This window comes from Balaenoptera musculus, chromosome 19 (assembly GCF_009873245.2).
Source record: "Balaenoptera musculus isolate JJ_BM4_2016_0621 chromosome 19, mBalMus1.pri.v3, whole genome shotgun sequence".
In the NCBI taxonomy this organism is placed as follows: domain Eukaryota; kingdom Metazoa; phylum Chordata; class Mammalia; order Artiodactyla; family Balaenopteridae; genus Balaenoptera; species Balaenoptera musculus.
The window spans coordinates 16,797,651-16,809,878 of record NC_045803.1 but is presented as its reverse complement, the minus strand read 5'-3'; the positions used below and the strand labels follow the sequence as shown (position 1 = coordinate 16,809,878).

General features: G+C 50.5%; 1 protein-coding gene across 1 annotated transcript; it reads right to left on the bottom strand.

The window, feature by feature from the left end:
* Positions 1 to 2: 2 nt before the first annotated feature.
* Positions 3 to 11,966, bottom strand: PRODH2 (proline dehydrogenase 2). The gene is made up of 10 exons (XM_036832915.1): positions 11,706 to 11,966; positions 11,433 to 11,629; positions 11,204 to 11,342; positions 11,025 to 11,111; positions 5,334 to 5,414; positions 5,092 to 5,247; positions 4,826 to 4,992; positions 1,707 to 1,817; positions 1,225 to 1,310; positions 3 to 249 (listed from the first exon to the last, which is right to left on the bottom strand). The coding sequence occupies exons 1-10, from the start codon at positions 11,877 to 11,879 to the stop codon at positions 65 to 67; spliced, it is 1,383 nt and encodes a 460-aa protein (XP_036688810.1). The 5' UTR covers positions 11,880 to 11,966; the 3' UTR covers positions 3 to 64.
* Positions 11,967 to 12,228: the final 262 nt, after the last annotated feature.

The window sequence follows — 12,228 nt, the reverse complement described above, 5'->3', positions numbered from 1 at the left end:
CGTACAGGGCAGCTGCCTGGGCAGCAGCTCAGGACCTTTATTGACCGTATGACCCCTGGGGGTGCTAATGGGGTACCCTCAGGCCCCGCCCCAGCAGCCTCCGCCGAAGTTCCTGGCTGAGCAGCTCCTGCTCCCTGCGGGCACCCCGCAGTACACTTCGGTTCTCCTGGGCCCTCCGGATCAGGTAGGGGATCACTTCCTCCAGGGAGCCGTAGGGGATGGACTTGTACACGGCATAGCCAGCCTGCCCTGGAGGGAGAGTATTTGCAGGGTGTGGGCTAGTGTTTGGGGAGAGGCTCCCCCAGGCCCCATCTGGAACAGAGATTTCCACTTCTGAGAACATGGCAGACTAGGTGGGTTGGACAAAATCTCCCACTGAAAAAACTAAAAATCCTGGAGTAAACATTAAAAACAAAATCTTCTCAAAGTTATGAAAATGCTGCCAAGAGAATAAGGAATTTACTAATCCAAGAATTAAGAGAAAGTGAGAATCCAGAGAAGGAAGGGTTACACAAGAAGCATTTCTATCCTGAAGGCAAAATTGAGCTGCTATTTAATGACTTCAAAGCTGAGGGGGTACAGAAATGGAGGCCCAAAGCCTGACCAGGGTAAGAATTATAAAGGAGAACTTCCCCAGATTAAGTTGGAACCCCAAAATCTAGACCCTCAAAGTAAGAGTTAACAAGAAGTCAACTCTCCCACCCTCCCTCACTCCCAGGGAATGGCCTTGACCATGAGCAGAGCAAGGAAAAAAATAGAGAAATCCATCTCTGACAGGTTGTGGCCATGGGTTAGTCCCCTAAAATATTTGCAGCCCCAATTTGCATCCCTGGGATATCTCAAGAAACCTCAAGCTGTGAAGTTAGGGTGCACTGATTTTGTACCCCTTAGCACCTGGCAGAAGAAAACATAAATCTTCTGGTCTCAGGCCCTGGTGAACAACACAGTAAAGATAACAAAGCACACAGGTGACAAGATACCATGATGAAGAACCAACAAAAACAACAGACCACAGACACAGAGACACAGGCCTGCAAGGCCTTCAGCTATGGGACAGATCTATCTGGAAGGGTCTGGCGCTGGGCCGGCTGCAGGCTCTGGATGGGAGCCTGGCCAGGCATTGCCTGGGAATGGAAGATGGGATCTGTTTGGGAGGGAATGAGGCCTGGGGCTGACTGGGTGGGATGTGGGAGTGGGGCTGGGAGGGACAGATCATTCACATACCCAGTGCCAAGGAGACATGGTCACACATCCCCAGAAGTTGTCCAAAACAGACAGGCCCATCCAGAGGAATGCCCAGCTCCCACATGCTACAGAAAAGGCCACATCATCAATCCAGACAGTGGCTGCATCCCGAGCTGAAAGTCAGCCATGATGCACTCATATGGTCATATGGCTGTTCTAGTTATTCAAATATTGAAGTACTTCCCAACTCACTGATAAATAACCACTGCCCTGGGCCCCCTGAAGGATCCCCAGTGAGTCCCCACTTCTTCCCTGGAACCCTGGGACCTCCCCATGCCCCAGCAAATCAGGGGCAATGCCTTGTTCAGCTGGGGCCTATGGGACCTGCAGGTGTAGCAGGAGTTAAATATTTTGAATATCCTCCCCAGATTCCCTTTGAACCTAGCGGCCCGCACTGTCCCTCCCCTTGTTCCACGTCCACCACCCTTTGGGCACCTATTTCCCGTTCCCCTACTTCCTACCGCTTGGTCGCCTGGTGAACAGAATCCTCATTGTGGGACGCCACCATGAGGGGGCACATGGGGCCACGATGGGACACCTGGGTCAGCATCAGCTCCAGACAGCGGCTGTAACTGAAGGGAGATGAAGGTCTGGCGTATGACACCTGGTAAGTGAGGGTTAGGCCCCAGGGACTGGGGATTTCTGTCCTTGGGAGGTGGGGTGCCTAAGGGCAAGGACCCTGAAGTCAGGAAGTACCTGCATCCCACCTGCCTCCGCTGCGAGAGGCATCCCCCTCTGAGCCTTTTTCTTCTCTTTCACAACCCACGTTCACCTAACAGTGTTGTTGTGAGGATGGAGTGAGATGAGGGTGGACATAAAGCCTCTGGCACAATGGCACTCTCACAGCAAAGGGCCGCATCACACAAGATGACATTTATCCAAGGTCATTCACTGCAGCAGTGTCTACAGAGCAGGGTTAGTAACAACCCAAAGGTCTGTAAGTGGGGGACCGGCTAAATGAGCACTCAGAGGAGAGTGGAGTGCCCCTGCGGGGGCAGGGAGACCCCGTGATTACGTGGGGATGTGAGTGGACGTGAGCTGTGTCGGTGTGTTCATTTTCATATCATTTTGAGTTTTGAATCATGTGAATGTATTATTTATTCAAAATCTCTATTAAAACATGAATGGTACTGTGCTGGAGAAGATGTGGAGAAATTGGAACCCTCCCACCGTGCTGGTGTGAGTCTAAAATGCTGCAGCCACTTTGGAAAACCATCTGGTAGTTCCTCAAAAAGTTAAACATGGAGTGACCATATAACCCAGCGATTCCAGTCCTAGAGAACTCAACTTTTGAGAATGAAAACTGTATGTTTACACAAAAATGTGTATGTGAATGTTCATAGCAGCACTATCCACAATTGCCAAAAAAAGTAGAAACAATCCAAATATCCATCAACTGATGAAAGGATAAAACAAATGTGGACTCTCCATACAATGGAATATTATGCGACCATAACAAGGAATGAAGCACTGACACGTGCTACAACATGGTTGAACCTTGAAAACATTATGCTGAGTGAAAGAAGCCAGGTACAAAAGGTCACATATTATATGATTCCATTAATATGAAATGTCCAGAATAGACAAATCTATAGAGACAGAAAGTAGATTAGTGGTTGCCAGGGGCTGAGGTGGGGTGGGAATGGGGAGTGACTGCTAATGCATATGGGGTTTCTTTTTGAGGTGATGAAAATGTTCTGGAATTAGATAGTGGTGATGGCTGCACAATCTTATGAACATACTAAAGGCCACTGAATTGTACACTTTTAAATAGCAAATTTTACGATACGTGAATTATATCTCAGTAAAAAAATGGTGCCAAATGATTAAGCCTATGGGACACAAATGTGCCTAGGAACCTTCATGGGCTTGGATGCAAGCTTAGCCTTCGTGGCTTGGCAACTTGCTCTGGAAGCTTGGTAAGTACTTGCAACTCTACAAACCTCTCCTTGGTCCACTGTGAAATGGAATTGGGCTTTGAAAACGCCATGAGGACAGGGCCTGGTGGCCACCTTGGCTGCCACTGCAGCCAGGGTCCAACACAGGTCCTGATCTAAATCAGGTGGTCAGGGACTTCCCTGGTGTTACAGTGGTTAAGAATCCGCCTGCCAATGCGGGGGACACGGGTTCGAGCCCCAGTCCGGGAAGACCCCACATGCCGCGGAGCAACAAAGCCCGGGCGCCACAACTACTGAGCCAAGCTCTAGAGCCCGTGAGCCACAACTACTGAGCCTGCGTGCCATAACTACTGAAGCCTGTGCGCCTAGAGCCCGTGCTCCACAACAAGAGAAGCCACTGCAATGAGAAGCCCACGCACAGCAACGAAGAGTAGCCCCCGCTTGCCGCAAGTAGAGAAAGCCCGTGTGCAGCAACGAAGACCCAACGCAGCCAAAAATAAATAAATAAATAAATAAATAAATTTAAAAGAAAAATAAATAAATAAAGTGGTCAGCAAGTATGTATTGAAAGAATAAATTCTTTTTTTTTTTTTTTTTTTTGGCTGCGGCCTCTCGGCTTACAGGATCTTAGTTCCCCAACCAGGAATTGAACCTGGGCCCCTAACGGTGAAAGCCCAGAATCCTAACCACTGGACTGCCAGGGAATTCCCTGAAAGAATAAATTCTTTCTTCCCAGGGCCATGGGATGGTGGCCCAAGGAACTCACAATGATTTGAGGTGAGTAAAAATGTGGGTTCTAGAGCCAGTCTGCCAAAAATCTTGGCCCTGCCACTCACTAGCTGTGTGACCGTGGGTAAGTGATTCCACTTCTCTGTGCCTCGATTTCATCCCCTGTGAAATGGGGATGATAATAATAGTATCTACCGCTTGGATTGTTTATTCATTCTTTCAACAGATCTGTACCGAGCACCCACCACACAGCAGGCGCAATTTTAAGCACTGGGGGTTCAGCAGTGAACAAATCAGAACGCCCTGCCCTCCTGGGCCCACGCTCCCGTGGGTAAGACGAATAATGAGCAACCGAATGTGAAACCTCAACTGCTGATAAGCGCCGGAAGAAAAATAAATCTAAGAAGTGAGTGGGTGTAGAGAGTTCTAGTTTTTGATAGGGAGGGCAGGATGGTCCCCTGAGAAGGTACCAACAAGTAAAGACCTAAGGAGGTGAGGGATTGAGCCACACCACTGTCTGGAGATAGAAGGTTCTGGGCAGTGGGAACAGGAAGTGCAAAGGCCCTGGGGGTCATCAAGGAGGCCAGTGTGGCTGGAGTGAAGTGAGCGAGGGAACAGGATTGCAGGCCGCTGCAAGGACCTGGGGTTTATCGAGGGCGCACTGGGAGCCATGGAAGGATTTTGAACTGAGGAGGGACAAGATCTGAGGCAGGTGTTAAGAGGCTCCCTCTGGCTGCACAGTGGGGACCGAATGGGGAGGGGGGGATAGAGGAGGGAGCAGGAAGCCCAAGGAGGAGGCTGATCTCCAGGTGGGAAGTGACGGTGTCCTGGGCCGGGGAGAGGGAGTGCTGTGTAGATCCACATAGGATGCTCGGCACCATGGCGAGTGAGCTCTAATGAAAGGTTAGATGCTAATATTATTTGTCTCAGAGGCCAGCCCGCCCCAGTCCCACCTCTGATTGGTAGCCTTGTAGTCAGGCTGAGTGGGATCTTCGGTACCCTGGAGCCGGGCCACCTCTCTCTCCTTGTCCAGATACGCCCCTCGTACCAACTTCACCCCGAAGGCCAGGCCAGCCCTGTCTGCGGCCTCAGCATCCCGCCTCAGCTGCTCGTAGGTGTCCTGGCAGAGCACAGGGGCAGCTTCGGGTCAAGGTGCTGGGACCCCGGCCTGCGGTCCCCTCCCCCGGACCCCCCCCCCAGCCCCAAGTGCACCACACACCTTCAGATAGGCCTGGTAAGTGTTCCACACCCAGGGCCCGCCTTCCCTGGGGCTGTTCCAGCGAGTGGCCAGAGCGGCCACCAGCAGAGAGAGTGCAGGGTTCAGGCAGGTGTACTCAGCATCCACCAGGAGCCTCACATGCTGGGCCCGGGCGTGCTGAGGGTGAGAGAGACTGTGGTCGGGCCCCCAGGAGTGACCAGCAAGCAGGTGCAGTGGAGCCAGACCGCGGCCGCAGGTGTTACCTGTACCACCCGGTGCAAACGGCTCAAGGAGGCCTGGAGATGCCGGGTTTGCTCGGCATTGAGGCAGGAGACCTGGAGGTCCTGTGGGGGGCAGGGGGTGGCAAGAGCAGTTCAGGGCTACTGGACCCTTCCAGAGCCTAAGTCTTCTCTCCCCCACCAGCAGGAAGGGAAAAAATGTTTAGAAATTGTTAGAAATCTGAAAAGTAGCTGTATCACATTGATATTATTTATTTATTTATTGATATTATTTATTGATTATTATTTATTATTTATTTATTGTATATTTATTTATACAGTGGTTGAGAGCTCAGAATCTGAGTTTGAATCCTGGCTCCACCACTTACTGTGTGGCCTTGAACAAATCATATAACCCCTCTGGGCCTCAATGTTCTCCTCTGTAAAATGGGGGTGATAATAATAACTACCTCATGGAGTTGCTGTGTGGATAAAAATGGGTTAATATATGAGATGTGCCTGGACATAAACAGGACAGGACAGTGGCAGAATATGATAAGCACTCAATACATGTTATAATAATAGGTGGCTTCAAATGCCATCTTATGTATTTAATCTTCACAATGATCCTAGTAGGCAGATGTTATTCCAAGCTCCATTTTCCAGTGGGAGAGTGATGTGACTTGGAATTAGCAACTAGAAAGTGCTTGGAACAGTAGCTAGATCATAATAAGAGCCATAAGTGTTACCTTGCATTAGTCTCTTGGGACCTCAGTTTCCTCATCAAACTTTGAAGGCCTCATTGCAACTCACAAGGCTCCCCTGGTCTGGCCCCTCTGCTCTCACCTCCTCCCACCCTCCGCCTGGCTTACTGCCCTCCAGCCTCACTGGCCTCCCTGTGAGTCTTTGAACATGCCAGGTACCTTCCCACCTCAGAGCCTTTGCTCTGGCTGTTCCTTCCGCCTGGAACACTTTTCCCCTAGGTGTCCACTTACTTCACTCCAACCTCTCCGCAGGGTCTTTATTTCAATGCCACCTCCTCTATGAGGTTTTCTCTGGTTTGAACTTGCAACTCCCTTCCTGGGGCTTTCCTTTCCCCTTCCTCAGCCTTATTTTTCCCTACGATGGCTGTCTATACTTGTAACATATCAGCTTTGTTTTTTGGTTTTTGTTTTAGTATAATTAAACATGTATTACATTTTTTCACACACTTATGGATAGAGTGAAGAGAGGGCAATGTTTCTCTGTGTCTGTCTCTGTGCCACACTCCCCATCTGAATCCAAGATCATTTGATTGTAAGGGAACAATAAACAGAAACCTTTCAAAAGAGCTCAAGTGAAAAGGCGGTTTACTAATATGGGGAAGCTCTCGGAGCCCAATTTCAAAAGTACCTACTTTATCTGCATTAATTAATTTGATCCCCTAAAACAATTAAGTAAATATTATTCCCAATTTCCAAATTAGGAAACTGAGACCCCGAGGGGTACTAGAACCTAAACTTGAAAAGAGAATGATTTTCCTGGCTTGGTGCACTGCCCCCCCAACCACCCCTCACCGGCATGAGGCCGGCAAGCCCCGAATGGGCTTTGGTTTTTTTGGTTTTTTGTTTTTAAAGATAAGCTTTTTTTTTTTTTTTAATTTATTTATTTATTTATTTTTGCTGTGTTGGGTCTTCGTTTCTGTGCGAGGGCTTTCTCTAGTTGCGGCGAGCGGGGGCCTCTCACTGTCGCGGCCTCTCTTGTTGCGGAGCACAGGCTCCGGACACGCAGGCTCAGTAGCTGTAGTTCACGGGCTTAGTTGCTCCGCGGCATGTGGGATCTTCCCAGACCAGGGCTCGAACCCGTGTGCCCTGCATTGGCAGGCAGATTCTCAACCACTGCGCCACCAGGGAAGCCCTGGGCTTTGGTTTTAACAATTGAGTGTCTCTTGTGCCTCCCGGACTAGCAAGTAATTACCTCGAGGGCAGAGATTTTGCTTATCTTGGTCATCATCCCCACCCCTGGCACAGCACCTAGAATGTGGTAGATGTTCAACAAACGTTTAGGGAATTGTTACATTTGTAACGTGGAAATAATAACTGTCCCTAATTCAGGGTCCTCTTATGGGGATTCGAGGGTGAATGTGAGCTGCTGGTGACTCAGGGAGTCCAGCTGGGTTCAAAGGCATTGGGAAGTTAAAGAAAGAGGAACAGGTGGAATCTAGGGCTCCGTTATAGTCAACAGGATGGATATGGATCCCGTCCTGGGGGAGAAGACTCTCCAGCAGAAGGGAAGGGTGAGGGGCACCTGCGGAGTTCTTCTCCCCAGTCAGAGAATTGTCTCCCTGTGGGGCATCATCCCAGGGGAGTTCTGGGGTGTGAGCAGCTGGTGGAGCCGCCGCCCTCACAGAGGGCCGACAGGGTGCCAGGTGCTGTTTCAGGGCCTCATTTACCCTTCACCACCCTCTGAAGTAGGGACTATCGTCATCCCCATTTTACAGAGGGGGAAACAGAGGTGAAGGCACAGAGAGGTGAAGTCATTCGTCTAAAATCACACAGCTTGGGACTGCCCTGGTGGAGAATGGTTAAGAATCCGCCTGCCAATGCAGGGGACACGGGTCCGAGCCCTGGTCCGGGAAGATCCCACATGCCGCGGAGCAACTAAGCCTGTGCGCCACAACTACTGAACCTGCGCTCTAGATCCCGTGAGCCACAACTACTGAGCCCGCGTGCCACAACTGCTGAAGCCCACGCGCCTAGAACCCATGCTCCACAACAAGAGAAGCTACCGCAATGAGAAGCCCGCGCACCGCAACGAAGGGTAGCCCCCACTCGCCACAACTAGAGAAAGCCCACGCACAGCAATGAAGACCCAACACAGCCAAAAATAAAAATAAATAAATAAATAAACTTATAAAATCACACAGCTTGACCTGGGATTTAAACCTCAGCATCTCCAGGCAGAGAGTAAACGCTTCCCTCGAACACATATAAACCACTTAGGACAGTGCGTGGCACGTTGTGAGTGGTAAGTTCTCCACCATTAATTTACTGTTTCAGACTCACTTGCTCCATTCATTTACTCATTTATTTAACATATGTTTATCACATCTTGTCTAGGTGCCATGGCCTGGGATATGGCCGTGAACAGGACAGTTATGAATCGTGCTGTGGAGCCAGTGGCTGTGAAGACCAAGGATGGGTGGGGCCTGGGATCTGGGATGGGGGTGGTAGGACTGCTCTGAGATGGGGACAGGAGGAAGGGGCAGGTTTGGGGAGACACAGGCCAGTGTGGGACCCAGCTGGTGTGAGGGGTCTGGGGGACGTCCAAGCGGAGGTTCCAGAGGGGCTCAGGGGAAAGGCTGGGGCTGGAGACAGAAGGCAGGCATCATGAGTGCAGAGCAGGGAAACAGGCTGTGGGTGAGAAGGCCCCTTCGAGGGGAGTAAGGACTGAGAGGGGAGTGAGCCGGGACTTCGCCCTGGGGAACCTCCATATTTAAGAGTCAGGCAGAGTAAAACCTAACAAAGATTGAGAATGAGCTGGCAGAGATGGAAAAGGAACACCAGGTCTGATGGTGTTGGGGAAGCCAAGGGAAGCTAGTGACACAGAGGGATGAGGGCCCCTCTGTCATCGTGCAGATGCCAGCCTGGCAGGGGCTTTAGTCTTTAAAACCACCCTGGGAAGAAATTACTCTCACTGTCCTCACATGCGTAAACTAAGTTCATGAAGAGGTGAAATTCGGTACACTCCAAAGCTGATCCTTTGAAGCAATGAGTCCTGCTTCTGTGTGTTCTGTGGCACATATTAAAAATTACAAATTAAAAAAAGAAACCTCAGCAGGTCCCAGGCAGCATTATTTGGGGTGACGGAGACTCAGAGGCCACCCTGGTGTCCATTCCAGGAGAGGTAAACCATGCGGCCAGAAGCAGCCGTTAAAAACAATGGATTAGGGACTTCCCTGGTGGTCCAGTGGTTGGGACTCCACACTCCCAGGGCAGGGGGCCCAGGTTCGATCCTTGGTCAGGGAACTAGATCCCACATGCTGTAACTAAGAGTCCACATGCTACAACTAAAAGATCTCGCACGCGGCAACGAAGATCCCGCGTGCCACAACTAGGACCCAGAGCAGCCAAATAAATAAATAAATATTTTTAAAAATGGATTAGATGTACACAGAGATGCTTGGAGGGATCTTAAAATCAGAGTGCTCAGTGAAAAAAGTTAAGAAACAGAATGCCATAGATAACATAATGTTTACTTGTGTGCGTTTAAAACTATACCCTCCCCCCCCCACCCCAGCCCCATTGATGGAGAAGGGCACAAGGGAACTTCCTGCAGTGATGGAAATGTTCTATACCTTGATAGGGATTTGAATTGCTCAGGTGTGTATCTGTCAAAGCTCATCAAAGGGTACGTTGAAAATGTGTGCATTTCATTGTATGTAAATTTTACCTGAAAAGAAATAAATACTGAGCTCTAATTGGTGATGTGCATTCTGAAGCATTTGGGGGAGAACTGTGCTGATGTCTGCAAGTTACTTTGAAATGCATCAAAAGAATGTGGATTGATGGGTGGATAGAGGAATGGATAGAAGGATAGATACAATTTAAAGCAAGTATATGCCCAGTGGAATGGACATACATACACTACCAAATGTGAAGTAGATAGCTAGTGGGAAGCAGCCGCATAGCACAGGGAGATCAGCTCGGTGCTTTGTGACCACCTAGAGGGGTGGGATAGGGTGGGTGGGAGGGAGGGAGACGCAAGAGGGAGGGGATATGGGGATATATGTATATGTATAGCTGATTCACTTTGTTATAAGGCAGAAAATAACACACCATTGTAAAGCAATTATCCTCCAATAAAGATGTTTAAAAAATAAATAAATAAAGCAAGTATAGTTAAATGTTAACGGCAGCAGGTATATGGGTGTTCACTGTAAAATTCTTTCAACTTTTCTGTATGTTTGAAATTTTTCATAATAAAATGTTGGAAAAATATGCCCCCAAAGAGCATATACTTGGCAAAACAAAATCACAGTAACAAAGAGACACATGCTGCTGATGGCAGGGAAGGTAAAAATTAGATATGGAAATAAAGAATAAACAAAAGAGGGACTTCCCTGGTGGCACAGTGGTTAAGACTCCGTGCTCCCAATGCAGGGGGCCCGGGTTCGATCCCTGCTCAGGGAACTAGATTCCACATGCATGCCGCAACTAAGGGGCCTGCCGGCAACAACTAAAGAGCACACGTGCCACAACTAAGGAGCCCACCTGCCATGACTAAAGCCTGGTGCAACCAAATAAATAAATGAATAAAAGAAATATTTTTTAAAATTACAGTTAATTAAAAAAAAAGGAATAAATGAAAGAACAAATGAGTGAATGAATGAACCAAAACCCATTGGTCTAATGCTTCCAGCTAGTTAGCACACACTAGCATAGCTGAGTTGATTGATAAAATATTGATTACTTTCTTCTAGTTGGTAAAGGGCTGCTGTCTCAATCTCTCCTCTGAGAGCTCCCAGCCCCCAGGCCCCTCCCCTAGAGTCCCCAGGTGACCCATATTCCATTTGTTCCAGCCATGCCCCAGGTCTGTAGCCACATTTATTCTGATCATTCTAAGCCTGGAAAGTAGAGGTAGTTAAATATTTTGAACATGCCGCTTGCGGGTGCCTGCTACCTCCAAGTCCAGGGGGCTCTGCTTCCCCCACATTCCCCACCAGCCATTCAATCTCCCCCAGCCTGAGGCCCTTACCCGCCCAGAGTCCATGGTTTCTGCCAGTCTTTCAGGGCTCAGCTCCAGGGAACCCCCCGGCCTTCGGACCCGCGAGGTTAGCTCCTTCTGGAATGGGGTGGGAGGTGGGGTGGTAGGTGGGGTGTGAGGGGGCCCTGGCGGGCAGCCACCCCGTCCTCCCGCCCCCGCCGGTCCCTTACACAGAGGCGAGTGTTCATCAGCGCCGTAATCTTCAGCTGCATGAGGATGTTTCCGGTCGGGCCAGGGGTCTCCAGGAGGCCTCGCGACAGGTCCACGCATCGAAGCATAGCGCTGAGGTTCCCCTCGTACCAGGCCTCGCTGCCCAGCCAGAAGGCGTCAGGGTTTGGAGCCCACTCACCCCCTTCTTGCAAGCCCCCCGGCCACCCTGGTCCCTGGCCCCCGACTCACCCAGTCTTGACAGCTGAGTCTGGCTCCTCCTCAGCGGGCACCGCCAGCAGGGGCCGGAGGCCTAGGGTCTGGAGCTGTTGGACACAGCCCCTCACCTCCTCTGTGGTCTCACCAGCCACGAACTGCCCGTAGATGGATGCTCGCAGAAGCGCGCCCGAGAGCTGGGACCCCAGGAGTCGCTGAGACCAGGCTTGGAGCTGGGGTGACAGGGAGCAAGGGCTCAGAGCCTGGTCCTGGGGGCCCCCTGGGCCAGTCCCCAGGGTCACTGCTCACCGCCAGGCCGTGGGTGACCAGAGGGGGCCAGGCACACAGCCGTAGCACCAGCAAAGCCCGGGTCAGTTCTCCGGTGCCCTTGAGGTGGAAGGCCCCACCATCAAAGCTCAGGGGCTTCCAGCCCCCAGGGGAGGGGCCAGCTTGGGAGCAGAGCGCACGGCAGGTCCAGAGCATCAGGAGTCCTTTGCCACTTCCACACCAGGTCAGGGGGCTTTGGGGGCAGCTGGTCCGCCTAGTGCCCCTTGCCCAGCCAGGGGCAGTGACTGATTAACCAGACCGTAACCAGGGAAAGGCAAATCTTTAGGATCATAGGCTCCTTGGGGGGCAGTTAATTATTAACTTATGGGGACATAGTTCAGAATAATGGGGACAGGAAAGGAAACCCCCCAAAACAGCCCTCAACGACCCTCAGAATAACAGCTCACAATTATTAGGTGCCCATCATACACCAGTGGGTGTTAAGTGAGAATGTGGGCTCTGGGAGCAAGGCAGTGTGGCTTTGTGATCTTGGGAAAGTTATTAA